The sequence below is a fragment of the Pelobates fuscus genome, chromosome 5, assembly GCF_036172605.1.
Source record: "Pelobates fuscus isolate aPelFus1 chromosome 5, aPelFus1.pri, whole genome shotgun sequence".
NCBI lineage: Eukaryota > Metazoa > Chordata > Amphibia > Anura > Pelobatidae > Pelobates > Pelobates fuscus.
In genome coordinates, this window is record NC_086321.1 from 70,088,124 (window position 1) to 70,103,193 (window position 15,070).

The 15,070-nt window shown below is 37.5% G+C and overlaps 1 protein-coding gene across 1 annotated transcript in view; it reads right to left on the minus strand.

The window, feature by feature from the left end:
* Positions 1-367: 367 nt before the first annotated feature.
* PRLR (prolactin receptor) overlaps positions 368-15,070 on the minus strand; it is a 33,745-nt gene continuing 19,042 nt past the window's right edge. Inside the window, exons 3-9 of the mRNA XM_063456847.1 lie at positions 14,926-15,058; positions 11,141-11,310; positions 8,505-8,665; positions 6,664-6,808; positions 2,471-2,561; positions 1,601-1,670; positions 368-1,475 (exon numbers count right to left, since the gene is read on the minus strand). Coding sequence (XP_063312917.1) covers positions 486-1,475; positions 1,601-1,670; positions 2,471-2,561; positions 6,664-6,808; positions 8,505-8,665; positions 11,141-11,310; positions 14,926-15,058 — 1,760 coding nt within the window. The 3' untranslated portion in view covers positions 368-485. The remainder of the gene's footprint in view (positions 1,476-1,600; positions 1,671-2,470; positions 2,562-6,663; positions 6,809-8,504; positions 8,666-11,140; positions 11,311-14,925; positions 15,059-15,070) is intronic.

The following is a 15,070-nucleotide window of genomic DNA, read 5'->3' on the forward strand; positions in this document are numbered from 1 at the left end:
ACACGAGAGGTCATTTGAATTGTACAGACAGAGAATACCGACCAGAACAACATTTTCTCAGCTGAAGAGACTGCTAATGTTGAAGTAATCTGATCCACTGTTTAAACACGCTTGGGACAACATACATATATACAAACTCACAACCTGTTCTGCTCTAGTTTTGAGGATCGGCCTTTTAACTCCATAAGCATAACATTGTTTTCTTTTAGAGCATATACACTTTTTTTTTTTTAACAAATTCACAAAGTATAAGATAGCGGAGAAGAAACAAATAAAAAAAAAAAAAAAATCACATTAAATAATTTGATCTGCCTTTACTTTAAATAAAACAGGACATTTGTAAAGTAAGAAGCATAGAATGGTCTGATCAAATAAAACAGAAAAATATATAATTTTTACCCATAAATACCAATAATCTTTCCTTGTGTTTGTATTACTGCGCAACATTGTCTGATTAAGCAAAATATACCGAAGATATCACTATATTATGATAAAAAGCTTGAAGGATCCATATAACCCATGCATCCACCTGTCTGAATTCTGCCTTCATTTACCGCTGGTGGGTAAAAGCCCGTGATTTGTTCAGCTGGGTTTTGCTGGGACTTTTGAGTGTATTCCTTCATTGTCTCAATGTTCATAGAATTTCCCTGATTTTCTAGATCCTGCATTAACACAAAAACACTGTTACCTTCCACTCTTTCCACCCTTGTGTATTCCCTGTTGGGGAATGATGCAGAAAATTGGTCAGTCCTGATGCTATTTTCTTTGTGTTTTGGTATGAGTGCTAGTGCATTGTTTTGATTTACTTTGTGGACCTCCACATAGTCCACTGTTCTAGCAGACATAAAGGGTGGATTTTCATTAGACAGCAAGTGCATCTGGTCTGGTTCGGAACCTTTGGAATACATATCTTTCAGCTCACTCTGCTTGCTTTCATCAACGGTCTCTATTGTTTTAAAGTATCTTGGCTGGTTTTTGTCCTCATATGGCATTAAAAATGCAGATACATTGGCGTTCATGGCCTCAAGGGCCAGCTTACAAACATCTGTTATATTGTGGTAGGCTGACCTTGGTGTCTGACTACCACATATTGAACTCTCTGGCCAAACATAAGACTTGCTATCTGCAAAGTTTATACAAGGTCTTCCCATCATGGCGCTTTGAGGTGGCCATGGATTTTTTCTTGTAGAATGGTCATTGATGTCACTGTCCACATCTGGTGGAAGACCTCGAAGTTCTTTGCAAGCCTCAGAAAATGCAAAGGGGCTATCACAACTTCCCCTTCCAGAGTCATTATCTGTATCCACGGGGCAGACTTTTATATGTTGTCCTTGTGGACTTCTGTCCTGGCTTGTAATCAGATGTTCTTTGCTCTCATCGACCTCTACAAATTCCACCAGTAAATCTTCACAATCTGATGTCGGCGGGAATCCTTGGCATCCTAGAGCACTCAGGAGGTCTTCAGATTTCCCAGACTGCAAAAAAAATAAAAAATAAATCAATGATTTTGTTTCCATAATAAAACATTTTAGCTTTGGTAAATAGCATTGACTTTTCATAAATATGTATGTAGTAACATAAGTTATGAACGGATAACTACCTTAAGGAGCTTTGTATCAAACCCCATAATTTTAGGTCCTGGTACAGGTGGAAAAATGCAGGCCATTAAACTGAAAAAGAAAAAGGAATGTAAATAACTTTTTAATGAAATTCTATAGGTTTACGAAAACTTTCTGAAGTCCTTTTTTGATTTGCATTTTCACTTTTCCCAATATAGTGTAGATTTAAAATAATGATATTAATAACTTTTTAGTTATGTTAGCGAAATTATTATTGTACAGACATCAACAACCTGGTAATGATATTTAGGAAGTGCAAATAAACGACTTTAGGTCACTTCTTACTCTTTAGGTCACTGCAGTCTAGGTTATTGGCCCTCCATAGGGTGCTAATCAATTACACCCCACCTAATGCTTCTGATGGTTGCCACGACAATAACAGCGGCATTGACATGCATCATTTTATTTCTAAAACAATTTTATAAAAAATAATTTTGATAATAGCTTAAAACTGAATGGCAGGGAACACTAAGTAAAGGCATAAAAAAAAAAAAAAAAAAGAGCATTGATTTACCTTCCTATTTATTTCTGACTTCTGTACCCGTTATACAACTAGTTATAAAGATGTAAAAAAGTTGCAAAGTGAGCAGTTATTGAACTAACTGAGATTTTACCATCAGAGAAAGATGGAAAAAAAAAAAAAACACAATTCTGCTCCTGAAGCAATAAATTACATGTTCACACAATACAGACTGCTTACTGTGGTCTATTGATCAGTGCCATCTATACTCATCATCTATCATACAAACATAGACCTACTAAATTATATAAGCGGATGTCTTGTCCAGACCATTATCTTATATAAATATCACAGGCTGTCGGCTGAATTCTGCATGATGGCTTATATTTACCTGCAGTCTTTTAACGCCATGGTCCAGATCAATGTCAAACAGATCACAAAGGACAAAACACCAATTGATATCCACAGTGTAAAATCTTTTTCTGGTAAAGAGAGAAATATATATATATTATATCAGGTTCTCGTGGAAGAATGTGCATTTAAAGGAGCACTCTAAGTACCATAACCATGACATCCTGTTGTAGTGGTTATGGTGACAGTAATATCCTGTAAAACAGTGTTTCCCAACCCAGTCCTCAAGGCACACCTACCAGTCCAGGATTTAAGGATTACCCAGTTTTGTCTAAGGTGTTTTTTCTTTTTTTTCTAAAAGCACCTTAGACAAAACTGGGTAATCCTTAAATCCTGGACTGGTAGGTGTGCCTTGAGGACTGGGTTGGGAAACACTGCTGTAAAAGACCAGAGTAATTTGTCAAACCGGTTTAGAACAATGTGACAGCTTACCAGATACAGCAATTGGCATGGTGCTGTATCATGCCAAAGTAGCTGAGATAAGACTGTTAGCAGAAGCCAAATGCTGGTGTCTGAGGGACAGAGGTAAGCGGTGATTCTGGTATTGCTTCTATTTGCAAACATTAAAAAAAGGCGCAAATACCTATTAGAATGTCCTGAGATTAAAAAAAACAAAAAAATTATATAAATAAATCAAAGTACAGAGGAGAACAGCAAATGTCTCCAGAATCCTGAAATGGCATTATCTTCTAATTTATTTTTTTTATTGTCGGTTAGCATTAGTGTCTGTGTTTTATTGATCAGTCTTTAATCTAAAGGCAGCACAGAGACATACATTGTCCTTGTCTTCCCAAGCTATATTCAATTTATCTCTTTAATCAATTGAATTTAAAAAAAAGTAACTGCCAATAATCTTGCACGGACTGGGACATGTGACCTCTATCCTAGTAAAGAAAAAAAAACACAAATACATGAAAAAAAAAAAATATCAAATAGTGATCGTAAATTTACATAACATTCCATTTTTAATACGCCTTACTTGCAGTCCACGCATTACATTTCTGTGTGGTTCTGAGACAATTTTTTTTTCCCTCAAAGTAAATTTTTACCTGTACATTTGCGGTGTATTTCACCAGTGAACTTGCCATTCCCATATTTTATGGCCGACAAGTTTACTATAGTAAGTGCCTGCTAGAAATCATATACAAGGCTTTTTACTAAAGTGAAAAATTGCCAAGAAGTCAATTTCTAATTTTAGCTCAAAATGGCTGAACTGGTAGCACAGCTGACTTAGAATTTTTTATTTTAAACTAAAATTTTTTTATTGTAAACAAATCTCAATTGTTACATCTAAGAGTTTAAAAAAATAAATAAAAAAAATCAATAAAAAAAAAATCACAATAATACCCAATTGGGTCATAATAGTTCCTACATACAATGTAACATTTATACATTTTTTTTATATTTTGGTATACAGTTCAAAAAACACAAACAAAATATACAATTAGACAAGAAAAGAAAGAGAAAAGAAGAGAATACAAATGCGTGAGGTGTTCTTGGTACAATCAAAAATGTAAAAAAACAAAACAAAACAACATACCACCTAATCTGTATCCCTTCTATGCCCCATAACAAATTATTTTCACATTGTCCCTATGCTTGAGTAAATTTGCCCATCGTACCCATGTTTTTTTGGGCCATTTCTTCATATTTTTTGGTACAGTTTATTTTTTCTATAACTATCCTAATGTCAGGTCTGTTCAAAGAGTTCCACAGTCTCGATATGCATGTCTTTGCTGCCAATGAAATGTGCACAGCTAGTGTAGCAGCATGTTTAGAAAAAGTTATGGGCAACATATGAAACAAATACGTCTCTGGGCAAAAGGAAAGTGACAAAGTCGTAGTGCGTTAGATAAGCGCCTCTACCTGCAACCAAAAGTTTGTTAAAACTGGACATTGCAAAAATATATGGATTAAAGTGCCTATCTCCACACCGCAATGCCAGGATACATGTGGAATAGGCGTTGAGGTATGAGATATAACTTAGAGGGCTGATTCAATGTAGTCTAGACAATGGGTGGCCCTTTGCACTCCCACCATTGCCGTATACCATCTGATTGGGTCTAACTTACATTAAAGTTCTTTTTCCCATTTTACCATGTACCCCAAATTAAGGGGTCGGGCAATTGTCAATAACTTTATGTAGCATAAGGACAAAGCCTTATTAAGGCTCCTACTCCTAGACATAATTTATCAAAAACCTAAAGCTTGTTTAACTCTACTCCTTCTTGTTTATCCTTCTCTAAAATGTGTTTTTTACAAAAAGGTATGTGAACATTTCTTTATTTGCCAATGCATAAATAGTCTATAAGTCTGAAAATTGATGTATCCCTTCTTTCCCCAATATCTGTATTACTCTTTTTATACCCCTCTGGCTCCAATTCGCTAGAGACAGGTCACGTGTGCGGTATTTCAGGCTGTGCATAGTGGCATACGTGCCTATCAGCAGTGATACCAGTTTTGGAACCCATTTACGCCATAGTATCAATGACAGTTTCGTTGTAGCCAACATTTTAATGTTACATGGATACTGTTGTGACGGGACCTATTGTTCTAATTCATACCATTGGGGACACAGAGATGTGGCGCCTGCTCTGGCTATCTGCGCCAGGATAGAAGCCACATAGTACTTTGCAACATTTGGAACACTCAAGCCTCCTTCCTTCAAAGCAATACAGGTACTTGTCAAAGACACCCTCGGGGGCTTGCGTTTCCATAAATGTGCATTTAACGTCTGATATTTCATTATGAGCGCTTTAGGGATTTTAATTGGTAGTGTTCGGAATAAAAAACATTTGTGGCAACACAAGCATTTTCAATGCATTAATGTGTCCTAACCACGAGTTCCTGGCCCAAACAAGCATTCCAAAGTTTGGGATATTTTAGTCTGTAGTTTATAAAGATTTTGTTCCAAAATAATATGATTTGAAAATGTCAAATGTGTCCCTAAATAAGCTATGGTGTCTTTTCTCCATTCAAAAATCACACACAGCCCTTAATTCATTCATTTGGTGATGGGGAGGATTTACTGGAAGCACTTGAGTTTTAGCCGTGACACTTTTCCATATGCTTCAAGGAGCGCTATTATGGGCTTCGGGGAGGAATAAAAGGATACCATCTGCAAATGCAGCAATTTTTTGGTTGCCTTTTGTAGGGACACCTATGTCCTTATCATGTTTAATCCAATATATGAAAGGCTCTAATGCTAATACAAAGATCAAGGGCGAAAGGGGGCAACTGGGATAAAAAACCTGCATTCAACACCCTAGCTAATGGTACAGAATTTAAGACAATAATTCATGTGAAAATTTGCATGGGAAGCGGTATTTTTTTTTTAAGGACCGCAATCATATACTCCCAGTGAAGACGATCAAAGGCCTTCTCTGCGTCTAAGGCAAGAAAGAGCAAGGCCAGGCATTTTGTTAGACGTCATTAATTCAGGGCACACTGAGTATTATCATCAACCTGTCACCCTGGAACAAACCCTGCCTCTTCATGAGATACTAGAATAGACACCAGGAGTCTTATTCTGTTAGTCATTGCTTTGGCAAATAGCATTATTAAATGCGGACATTAAACTATCGGATGATAATTTCCACATATTGTGGCTGGTTTTCCCGGTTTGGATAGTGTGATAACAGTTGCCTGCAACATTTCTGGAGGTAGATAACCCGACTCTAGAATGTAATTGAAAAGTGTAAAAAATAATCTTAAATGTAATCCATATTGCTATATTCTGGAATTTGGTTCCTCAATTTTAGCTCCTTGTCAATCATTGTTTACGAGCTCTGTCCTTTGCATTTGGAAGTCCGAATTTAGAAAGGATACAGAGAAGAGGAGAAATTCAAAACATTATATTTCTATTATGTTTGCCCAGGCTTTGCCTTGTCTTGACTGGATAAGGGTCATGTGTTAAATCTTAAAATTTCATTAAATAAAAAATAATAATAATAAAAAAAAAGAGCATCTCTTGAAAAATAGGTTTGCAATGTTTAGAACAGTGTAAATTCCAGAGATGGGACAGTTCCACTTTAAGCTGACTCCTCCCAGATAGAAATGATGGTGAATGGCTAAAACAGGTTGAAAATTAGAAGAGTGATTGTGGATATGAAAATGAGAACGGTTAGAGTTAACAGTATGGTCTGTGATGGGTAGGGCAGTAAATGTACTCACTTCCAGGCATTGTGATATACATCTCATCACTCCATTCACTCCACAGAGGTCCATTGTCTGGCTTGCATCGAACTCGGACAACGTATGTATCGCCAGGCATTAAACCGACCAACTTCAGAAATAGTTGTTTATGCACACCCCGACTCTTAAACAAAAGCAAAACAAAAATGCAATAAGAAATCCATACTGAGGAGTTTTAGGGGTTTATTCTCTGGTAGGATTGTTCAATTAACCAGGAACTGTCAAGAATTGACAAGGACATAGCAAATTTGCCCAAACTGTGAAAATGGATGGTTTATCCTTAGCTAGATTATAGTGGCTCAGTCACCGCTAGACTATGTTGTGATTTCATTATATTTCACCGAGATGCCATTGGCAACAAAACATTTCAGAAGACAAAAATAGGGACTACTTTGTCTTTTGGGCAACAGTGAGAATGAGAGAACTTGACAAAAGACATTTACTCACATATGGCGAGAGTTGGGCTATGAAAGATGCAAGTCTTGTGGGATCCTCCATAGACCTCAGTGTTGTACTTATGTGCTTGCACAAGAGTACAGCGCCAGTATGGCAGGGATATAGTTTGCGGCAGAATAATCACAAGGAGCAGAAGAAGGAAAATTATGGTGCCCTTGAGGGGAAACTTCAGGTAAGTAGCACTACTGTCTCCCTTATCCCAACCTCACATAAAGTGGAAATGTAACCTTTGGGAGGCTTTACAATAAACTAAGATTATTGAAGGTGGTAGAACTGCCTTAAAGTGACACTGTAGGCACCCAGACCACTTAATCTCATGGGTGCTGTGTTTCCTTTGTTTACATTACAGCTCTAAGTCTGCCCACAGTGGTTGTCTACCAGACAGCCACTAGAGGGCTTCCTGAATCGAAACAGACCTTTGGTCTGTTATCGGACACTGGACGTCCTCACACTCGGCATGAGGACCTCCAGCGTCAGATTTTCCCCCATATTAAAGCATTGATTAATGCTTTCCTATGGGGACATCCTAATGCGAGCGCGGTCATTGCTGGGCATATGCATTAGGTCTCCCCTGCCAACATGAAGTCGGCAGATCATGATCCAGCGCCGATTCACACCGGTGCTGGATTCAGGTAAATGACTGACCTTAGAAATCTATAGTGCCAGGAAAACGGCTTTGTTTTCCTGGCACTGTAGGATCCCTTTAACCCCTTAAGGACACATGTCGGCAATATTCCATCATGATTCCCTTTTATTTCTGAAGTTGTGTCCTTAAGGGGTTAAAGACTGACATTTTGTTATATATAACCAACTCGATTGTAAAGGAATTATTAAATGTTTAGTGTTATATTTATCAAACAAATGAATGCCATTTTATATTAAATAAATTATATTACATTTGATGCAAAAACTCATGGTTTTCATTAAGTAGTAAGACTTCTAGTGGAATTTTCATAAATGATCAAGTTTTAACCAAGGTATTAGCCTCATCATTTCAAGAGATGGACCCTTATTGATTTGAAATGACACTCTGTTTCAAAGACATACTTGGTGGAAACGGACAAGACCAGAAGTTTTGGTCATTAAGAATTAGACATGTGCAGTCTGTGGGTACGATTCCACTTCCTATTAATCTACACCCGAACAAATACATTCATTTACACAGGATCTACTTGTGGAGTCTAATTAATTGAAAAATACTCCACAGGTAAATCCTGGACAAATCGATTCATTTGGGTGTGAATTAAAAAGAATTTGACTTGAAAAACAGGCTTAAACTATTTTTTGCACAAGTCTATTAAGAATTCATGAATTAAAATCACAAGATGGCATTAGAGGTGGTTCATCAAGAACTCTCAACTTACATCCCAATCATGGTCTTTCTCAGATTTTATTTCTAGTTCATATTGAAGGGTTACCCATCCAGATTTCACATCAGCAGTTTGTGGTGGACGCCAGTTTATCAAGAGATTTGGTTTATCCTTATCAACAGTGAGCGTAATATTGATAGGAGGATGTGTTTGAACTATAGGGAAAAATAATTTAATTAATATCGTAACATTGAATTTATTAATGTCAGTATTGATGTATTGCTATATTGTTTTACATGAGCCCATAAAACACATTATGATTGTACATTCCTGAAAGCTGCTAACAAATATTTAGAGGCAAAGTCACACCATTTCTTCATATACAAACATGTGGACGACGGAGTCCCCTTTAGATATGTACACAGATTTAATATATGTAATGTATTGCAAAGAATGGAAGAAAGCAGATGCATGACCCCGTGAGGCAATATCAGTAGTTTTCTTTCCCACAATGAACCATCACTGGAGGTCTGAATCTCTACACCAAAAATTAGATTACATACGCATTAGGTCATGACGATGTAAAGAAATAAATGTAACACTATAAAATGTAAACCATATAGGAATGGAGTCACATCCGGCACAAGTGTTCATTTAAAGATCTGCACTTCTGGAACCTTAGAGACTAGCAAATTCTATCCTACTTATTTTGAGTTAAAGGGATACTGTAGGCACCCAGACAACTTCAGATCATTGAAGTGGTCTGGGTGCACTGTCCCTTTTGCACTTAGTGCTGCAATGTAAAACACTGCAGTTCCATAGAAACTGTAATGTTTACATTGCAGCACTAAGTCTGTCTCCAGTGGCCGTCTCCCAGACCAGACAGCCACTGGTGGCGCTTCCTGGATACTAGTGGACTTTTGGTCTGCTAATGGACGCCTGGACCTCCTCACAACTTTTCTCTTTTTTTCCCCTCTCGCTCTTTTCTTTCTTTTTCATATTGAGCTCCAATAAGTGTATTCACTAAACAAACTTAACTGAAATCATAACTGCAAACTTTAGGTCAAAACTTGTTGAGAAATTACCATAACCAAGTTGGAGAAACTGTCTCTATCAGGACTGTTTTGCCTACATTTTGCAATTCAGTTTTGAATTTGGTACAATTCGGGTTTTGTTTTTTTGTAACTAAACTCCTAATAGCACCTAACATTCAACTCAAATAATACTCAGGTACTGCTGTCAAAAAAAAAAACACAAAAAAACCCAAAACAAAACAAAAAAAACCCTAAACATCTCAAATTATAAATAGCAAGTTCATTTACAAATATATTAAATGATAAAATATCCTTTGAGCTATTTATGGAGTGTAGTAAGACCTTAAGCTAAGCACATGCCAATGTTTTGATCTATATGTTTATGTAACTTTAGCTGTATGACAGATGCTTTATCCTGCAAGTGAGGAGGTCATTTTTTTTTAAAAGGTGACATTCTCAATTATAGCAGTAGGATGAAACACACATTTAACCTATCCTGTGCTGGAATACACAACATGTAATTTTTCAGTTTTTTTTTTTAAAGGAACACTAAGTATCAAAACAATGTTAGCGTAATTAAGTGTTTTTATAATACCCCTACAGTCTCAATGTTCAATTATAGGAGTTTAATACCTTTGTTTACACAGCCCTAGTTACACCTACCTGGTTGTGACATTCAAGGCCTCCCTACACAGTTCCTGAAAAGGGAGATCTAATGCTACAGGGTCAAATCTAGGGATTTCTCGTTTTCAGTTTTTAAATATTAAAATTTGCCAGACTGGTTTGCTGGGCCTAAGTTGCTTTTGAGACCTTATGGCAGCCCAGGAATGAAAATTAACCTCATCATGGCATACCATTTGCAAAAGTAGACATCCCAGGGTGTTCAAAATGGGGTATGTTTAGTCTTTTTTAGTAGCCACTGTCTGTATCAACATGTGTGTCAGTGTGTATATATGTGCCTGTATATCTGCAAGTGTGTCAGGTGGAACCTTTAGTGCCTTCCTGCAGAGTGTGGATATGCTGAATGTAGGTGCTGCCCACTGTGCAGCACTGAGATAGGAAGCACTTTAGGGGCAATCTGAGTGACTGCCACCAGAGGTGTCATTTGTCTGCAAAGGCAGTGTTTACAATGAAAAACCTGCAAGGGCAGGCTATAGACACTAGAAAGCCTATATTAAGCTGTAGTGGTCCTGGTGTCTATAGTATCCTTTTAAGAATTGTATTTTTGTTGTGGAAAAAAGCTTTGCAAGTAAAAAATAAATACAAATTAGATGGCTCATAGATTCACAGTACATAGGTCAAGCTCTAAGGTAAAGTATAAATAAGATCTTCTACACAGTGGTACAGACCGCTACATGGAGTGATTGACAGTAGGTCGAGCTCTCCTCTGCCCTCCTGCGGTCACTCGAACATTGCGTTACCCAGGTCGATGTGCTTTATAGCAACTGCCTGTACCACCTTATAGTTGTGCCAGCCCTGCTCACAGCCACACTTTTTTTTTTTTATCTTTTACATTACAGAATGTAAAAAAACTGGCAGATTTACATATATTTCTATTTTTAATTTGCTGTCAATTTAGTTAAATGAGACCCTGCAATGTTACAGCTTGTCACTAAGCATTTTAAAATTCTATGAGTACGTTCTCAATTTTCTTACCTATATTTTGTACATCCATAGGGTAATCTTCAGACACATTAGTGCCCAGCGCATTCGTTGCTTTTATGTATATGAAATAATATATCCAAATAGAGGTATACTTTTTGTCAAAGAAACAGGAGTTTGGCCCAGATGTGCGGTAGTCCGGGCATTCATATGCATTTTCATCACTGGCATGTAGACAAAGGAAAACAGAATAAGTAAACAGAACATTTCCATATTTTTACACAGCAAGCTTCATTTTGTGGCACTAACTCTGACATAATGCTTAACCAGCCTTGGTTGAATGTAATCCTGAAAAAGCACAGCAGATTCCTATTGGATTCTTCTGATTCATCTATATTATAGCTGTGATATAGCATTGTATGTCACATAAATGCTTTTTTAAAAAGCTCATAAAAGCAGTGTTGAATTTTCATTTGAAATTCTAATGCAGACAAAATATATCATAATACAAAATAGGGACTACTCTGTCTTATGGTAAATCCCTTACTTGAGTTACCGCCATCACGGTTTGCCACTACCCACAGCAATAACAGTCACAGTAACGTACAGTGCTTGTAAATGTATCACAGCGCTCCATAGCAAGAACGTTCATCCTAATGTGTGGTGTGTCAGCATATCACAGTTCTCCACAGCCATAAAACTTACACTTTAACACGATGCACTCAAATGTATCACATAGCTACAATGAACCTAGAATATATGTGCAGTTAGTATAAGTATATCACAAAGCCTGAGAGATAAACTCAGTGTAGCGTTTTTACTGCTAACTAACTTTGGGAACTGTTGAGATTTGTTAGGGGAGTGTGCTTTACAGAGGGCAGAGGCAATACGACTTACAATACTAGGCTGTGTATAGGATTGTCCACAGCAATATAATGCTTAAAGGGACACTATAGTCACCTGAACAACTTTAGCTTACTGAGGCAGTTTTGGTGTATACTGCAGCCTCACTGCTCAATCCTCTGCCATTTAGGAGTTAAATCCCTTTGTTTATGAACCCTAGTCACACCTCCCTGCATATGACTTGCACAGCCTTCCATAAACACTTCCTGTAAAGAGAGCCCTATTTAGGCTTTCTTTATTGCAAGTTCTGTTATATTAAGATTTTCTTATCCCCTGCTATGTTAATAGCTTGCTAGCCCCTGCAAGAGCCTCCTGTATGTGATTAAAGTTCAATTTAGAGATTGAGATACAATTATTTAAGGTAAATTACATCTGTTTGAAAGTGAAACCAGTTTTTTTTTTCATGCAGGCTCTGTCAATCATAGCCAGGGGAGGTGTGGTTAGGGCTGCATAAACAGAAACAAAGTGATATAACTCCTAAATGACAGTGAATTGAGCAGTGAAATTGCAGAGGAATGATCTATACACTAAAACTGCTTTATTTAGCTAAAGTAATTTAGGTGACTATAGTGTTCCTTTAAGAGCAGGAATAGATTCGAGTTTTAGAAAACGGCCTGCAGGCATCATTACCCCTTCTCAATTCAACATTGAAATGAGCGTATGCCAAAAAAAAAAAAAAGAAACTACCAGATGTTTGGACAATATTCATGTAATATTGCCAGACTGTCTGGGTAACCATTTTTTCACACTTGTACTCGAAATCAGACTCTACATTGCAAGTGGTAGGAAAAGTTTTTCCAGGTTTGGGATTGCTTTGTGGCTTATTGCCACTACACTGCAGGAAACATGGCAAGAATGCTTAGCTTAGGCTAATACTATATTAGTCAATCAGGCTGGATGTGAAATCCACACTCTCTGTGTGACAATGTCAATGTTGCGAGCCAAAGAAAATCTACAAGGATTAAAACCAAAAACAGAAAGCGACTCTTGAATGTAAGGCACCATATAATCAAGTTATGTTAAAATAAGCAATTAAAAGACCACTATAGTGCCATGTCCCCCCCCACCCTCCTGGGTCCTGGCCCCCCTTCCGCCGTGCTCTAGGGGGAGGAAGGGGTTAATCTCTTCCCTTTCTTCAGCACCGGGCTCCCTCCTCCCTCTTCCGACGAATGCGCGTGCGCGGCAAGAGCCACGCACGCATTCAATCAGTCCATAGGAAAGCATTTCTCAATGCTTTCCTATGGATGCTGGCGTCTTCTCCCTGTGAAAAATCACAGTGAGAAGCGCCTCTAGCGGCTGTCAATGAGACAGCCATTAGAGGCTGGATTAACCCTATTGTAAACATAGCAGTTTCTCTGAAACTGCGATGTTTACAGCTGCAAGGTTAACCTCAGCTGGACCTGGCACCCAGACCACTTCATTGAGCTGAAGTGGTCTGGGTGCCTATAGTGGTCCTTTAAATTAAGGACACATGACAAGTCTGACATGTCATGATTTCCTTTTATTCCAGATGTTTGGTCCTTAAGGGGTTAAACGTCTAAGGCTCGTGTGCCCAAAAGGTAGATTTCCAGATGTTGTAGAAGTACAAGTGCCATGATGCTTTGCTAGCCTTTTTGTTTTTCTACTGGCATAACATTTATAGCAAATACCGTAAGTAACTGATAAATAGCAATTTCATGTATGGATAGACTTTCTGGGATACATAAATGATTTAATGCAGTGCTTTTCAACCCTCTCGTTGGGGCACACCTAACAGTCCAGGATTTAGGAATTATCCAGGTGTGTCTAAGGTGTCTAGAAGAAAGGAAAAAAAAAAAAAACACAACACACACACACACACCTTAGACTCTAGGTTTTTTTTTGTTTTTTTTTTTAACACCTTAAAAAACACACACTAAATCTCTCTAAATCCTGGACTGTTAGGTGTGCCTTGACGAGAGGGTTGAGGAGCACTGATTTAAGGCATGGTTATATCAACAACATTGTTTCTACAGTTTGCTTAGAGTTAAATATCAAGCATAGAAAAAGTCGGAGTTAATAAAGATTCACTATTCATTCTATAAATGAATATCACAACATAAACTAGGTTTATAATGCCTTTAATCATATAGAACTCAGTCAATCTCTGACTTTGTGACCATATAATGTGACTGACAGGAGTCAGTCTTACTATGATCAACCATACAGACATAGCACAAAGATAGAACAAAGTAAAAACAGATTGGGATTATCAGCCTGTGTCACCGTTTGGCTACTAGATTTATACATGCTGTTAGCAGTGGATTTAGAGTTCAACTAATGCTTGAGCAGCTTACGAGCAAGTGCCCTGCTTCACATAAATATTCCAGTCAAGGAATGCACACACCACTTAATTGGGTAGGACTGGCATCATTTGGCCCATGGGCAAATACAAATAAATGGCTTAATTTTTTTTAAACTTTAAAAGCACTTACTGCACATGCACTAATCAATACAGTATTGAACTAGCAAATGCCTGGCCCAACTTATGCTTCATACTGATTTTAATCTGCAGTAGAATTGAATGAGGCTGCTCCCAACTGTCCCTGTATTCAAGTGGTTCTGGATACAATGAGGGGGCCCACAGATCCAGGATTTAACAAATGCAAGATGTCTCCAAAGTATTTCTCAAGAAATAATACCATGTGCTGTTATATAGAATAAGAAGTCCGTTATTTACGGTATTACATAATTTATGCGATCAAAAGAAACTGATAGACAACTTCTATGTTCCAAGTCATGTTCAGTGTGCACATTTAGTAACCGTGCTACATCATCTCCTCTTTGCAATTTTTTTAGCCCACTCCTTCTGATTTTCCTTTGCATGCTCAGTAATGTGCGGAATAATAACTGTTAAAATATATATTTTCTAAGATAAAATATAGAATGACTAGAAGAGTAAGCTGAAGGAACTTTACGTTTCTTTTCTGTAGAACAGACTGTAGTTTGTTGGAAGTACGTCATCAGTCCATGGTGTCCACCAGCAAGAAAATGTTTCTTTCTCATAAGATCTGCATTTTATCTGGTCTGGCTGGAGAGGTTTCCTTAAATCTATCAGGAAAT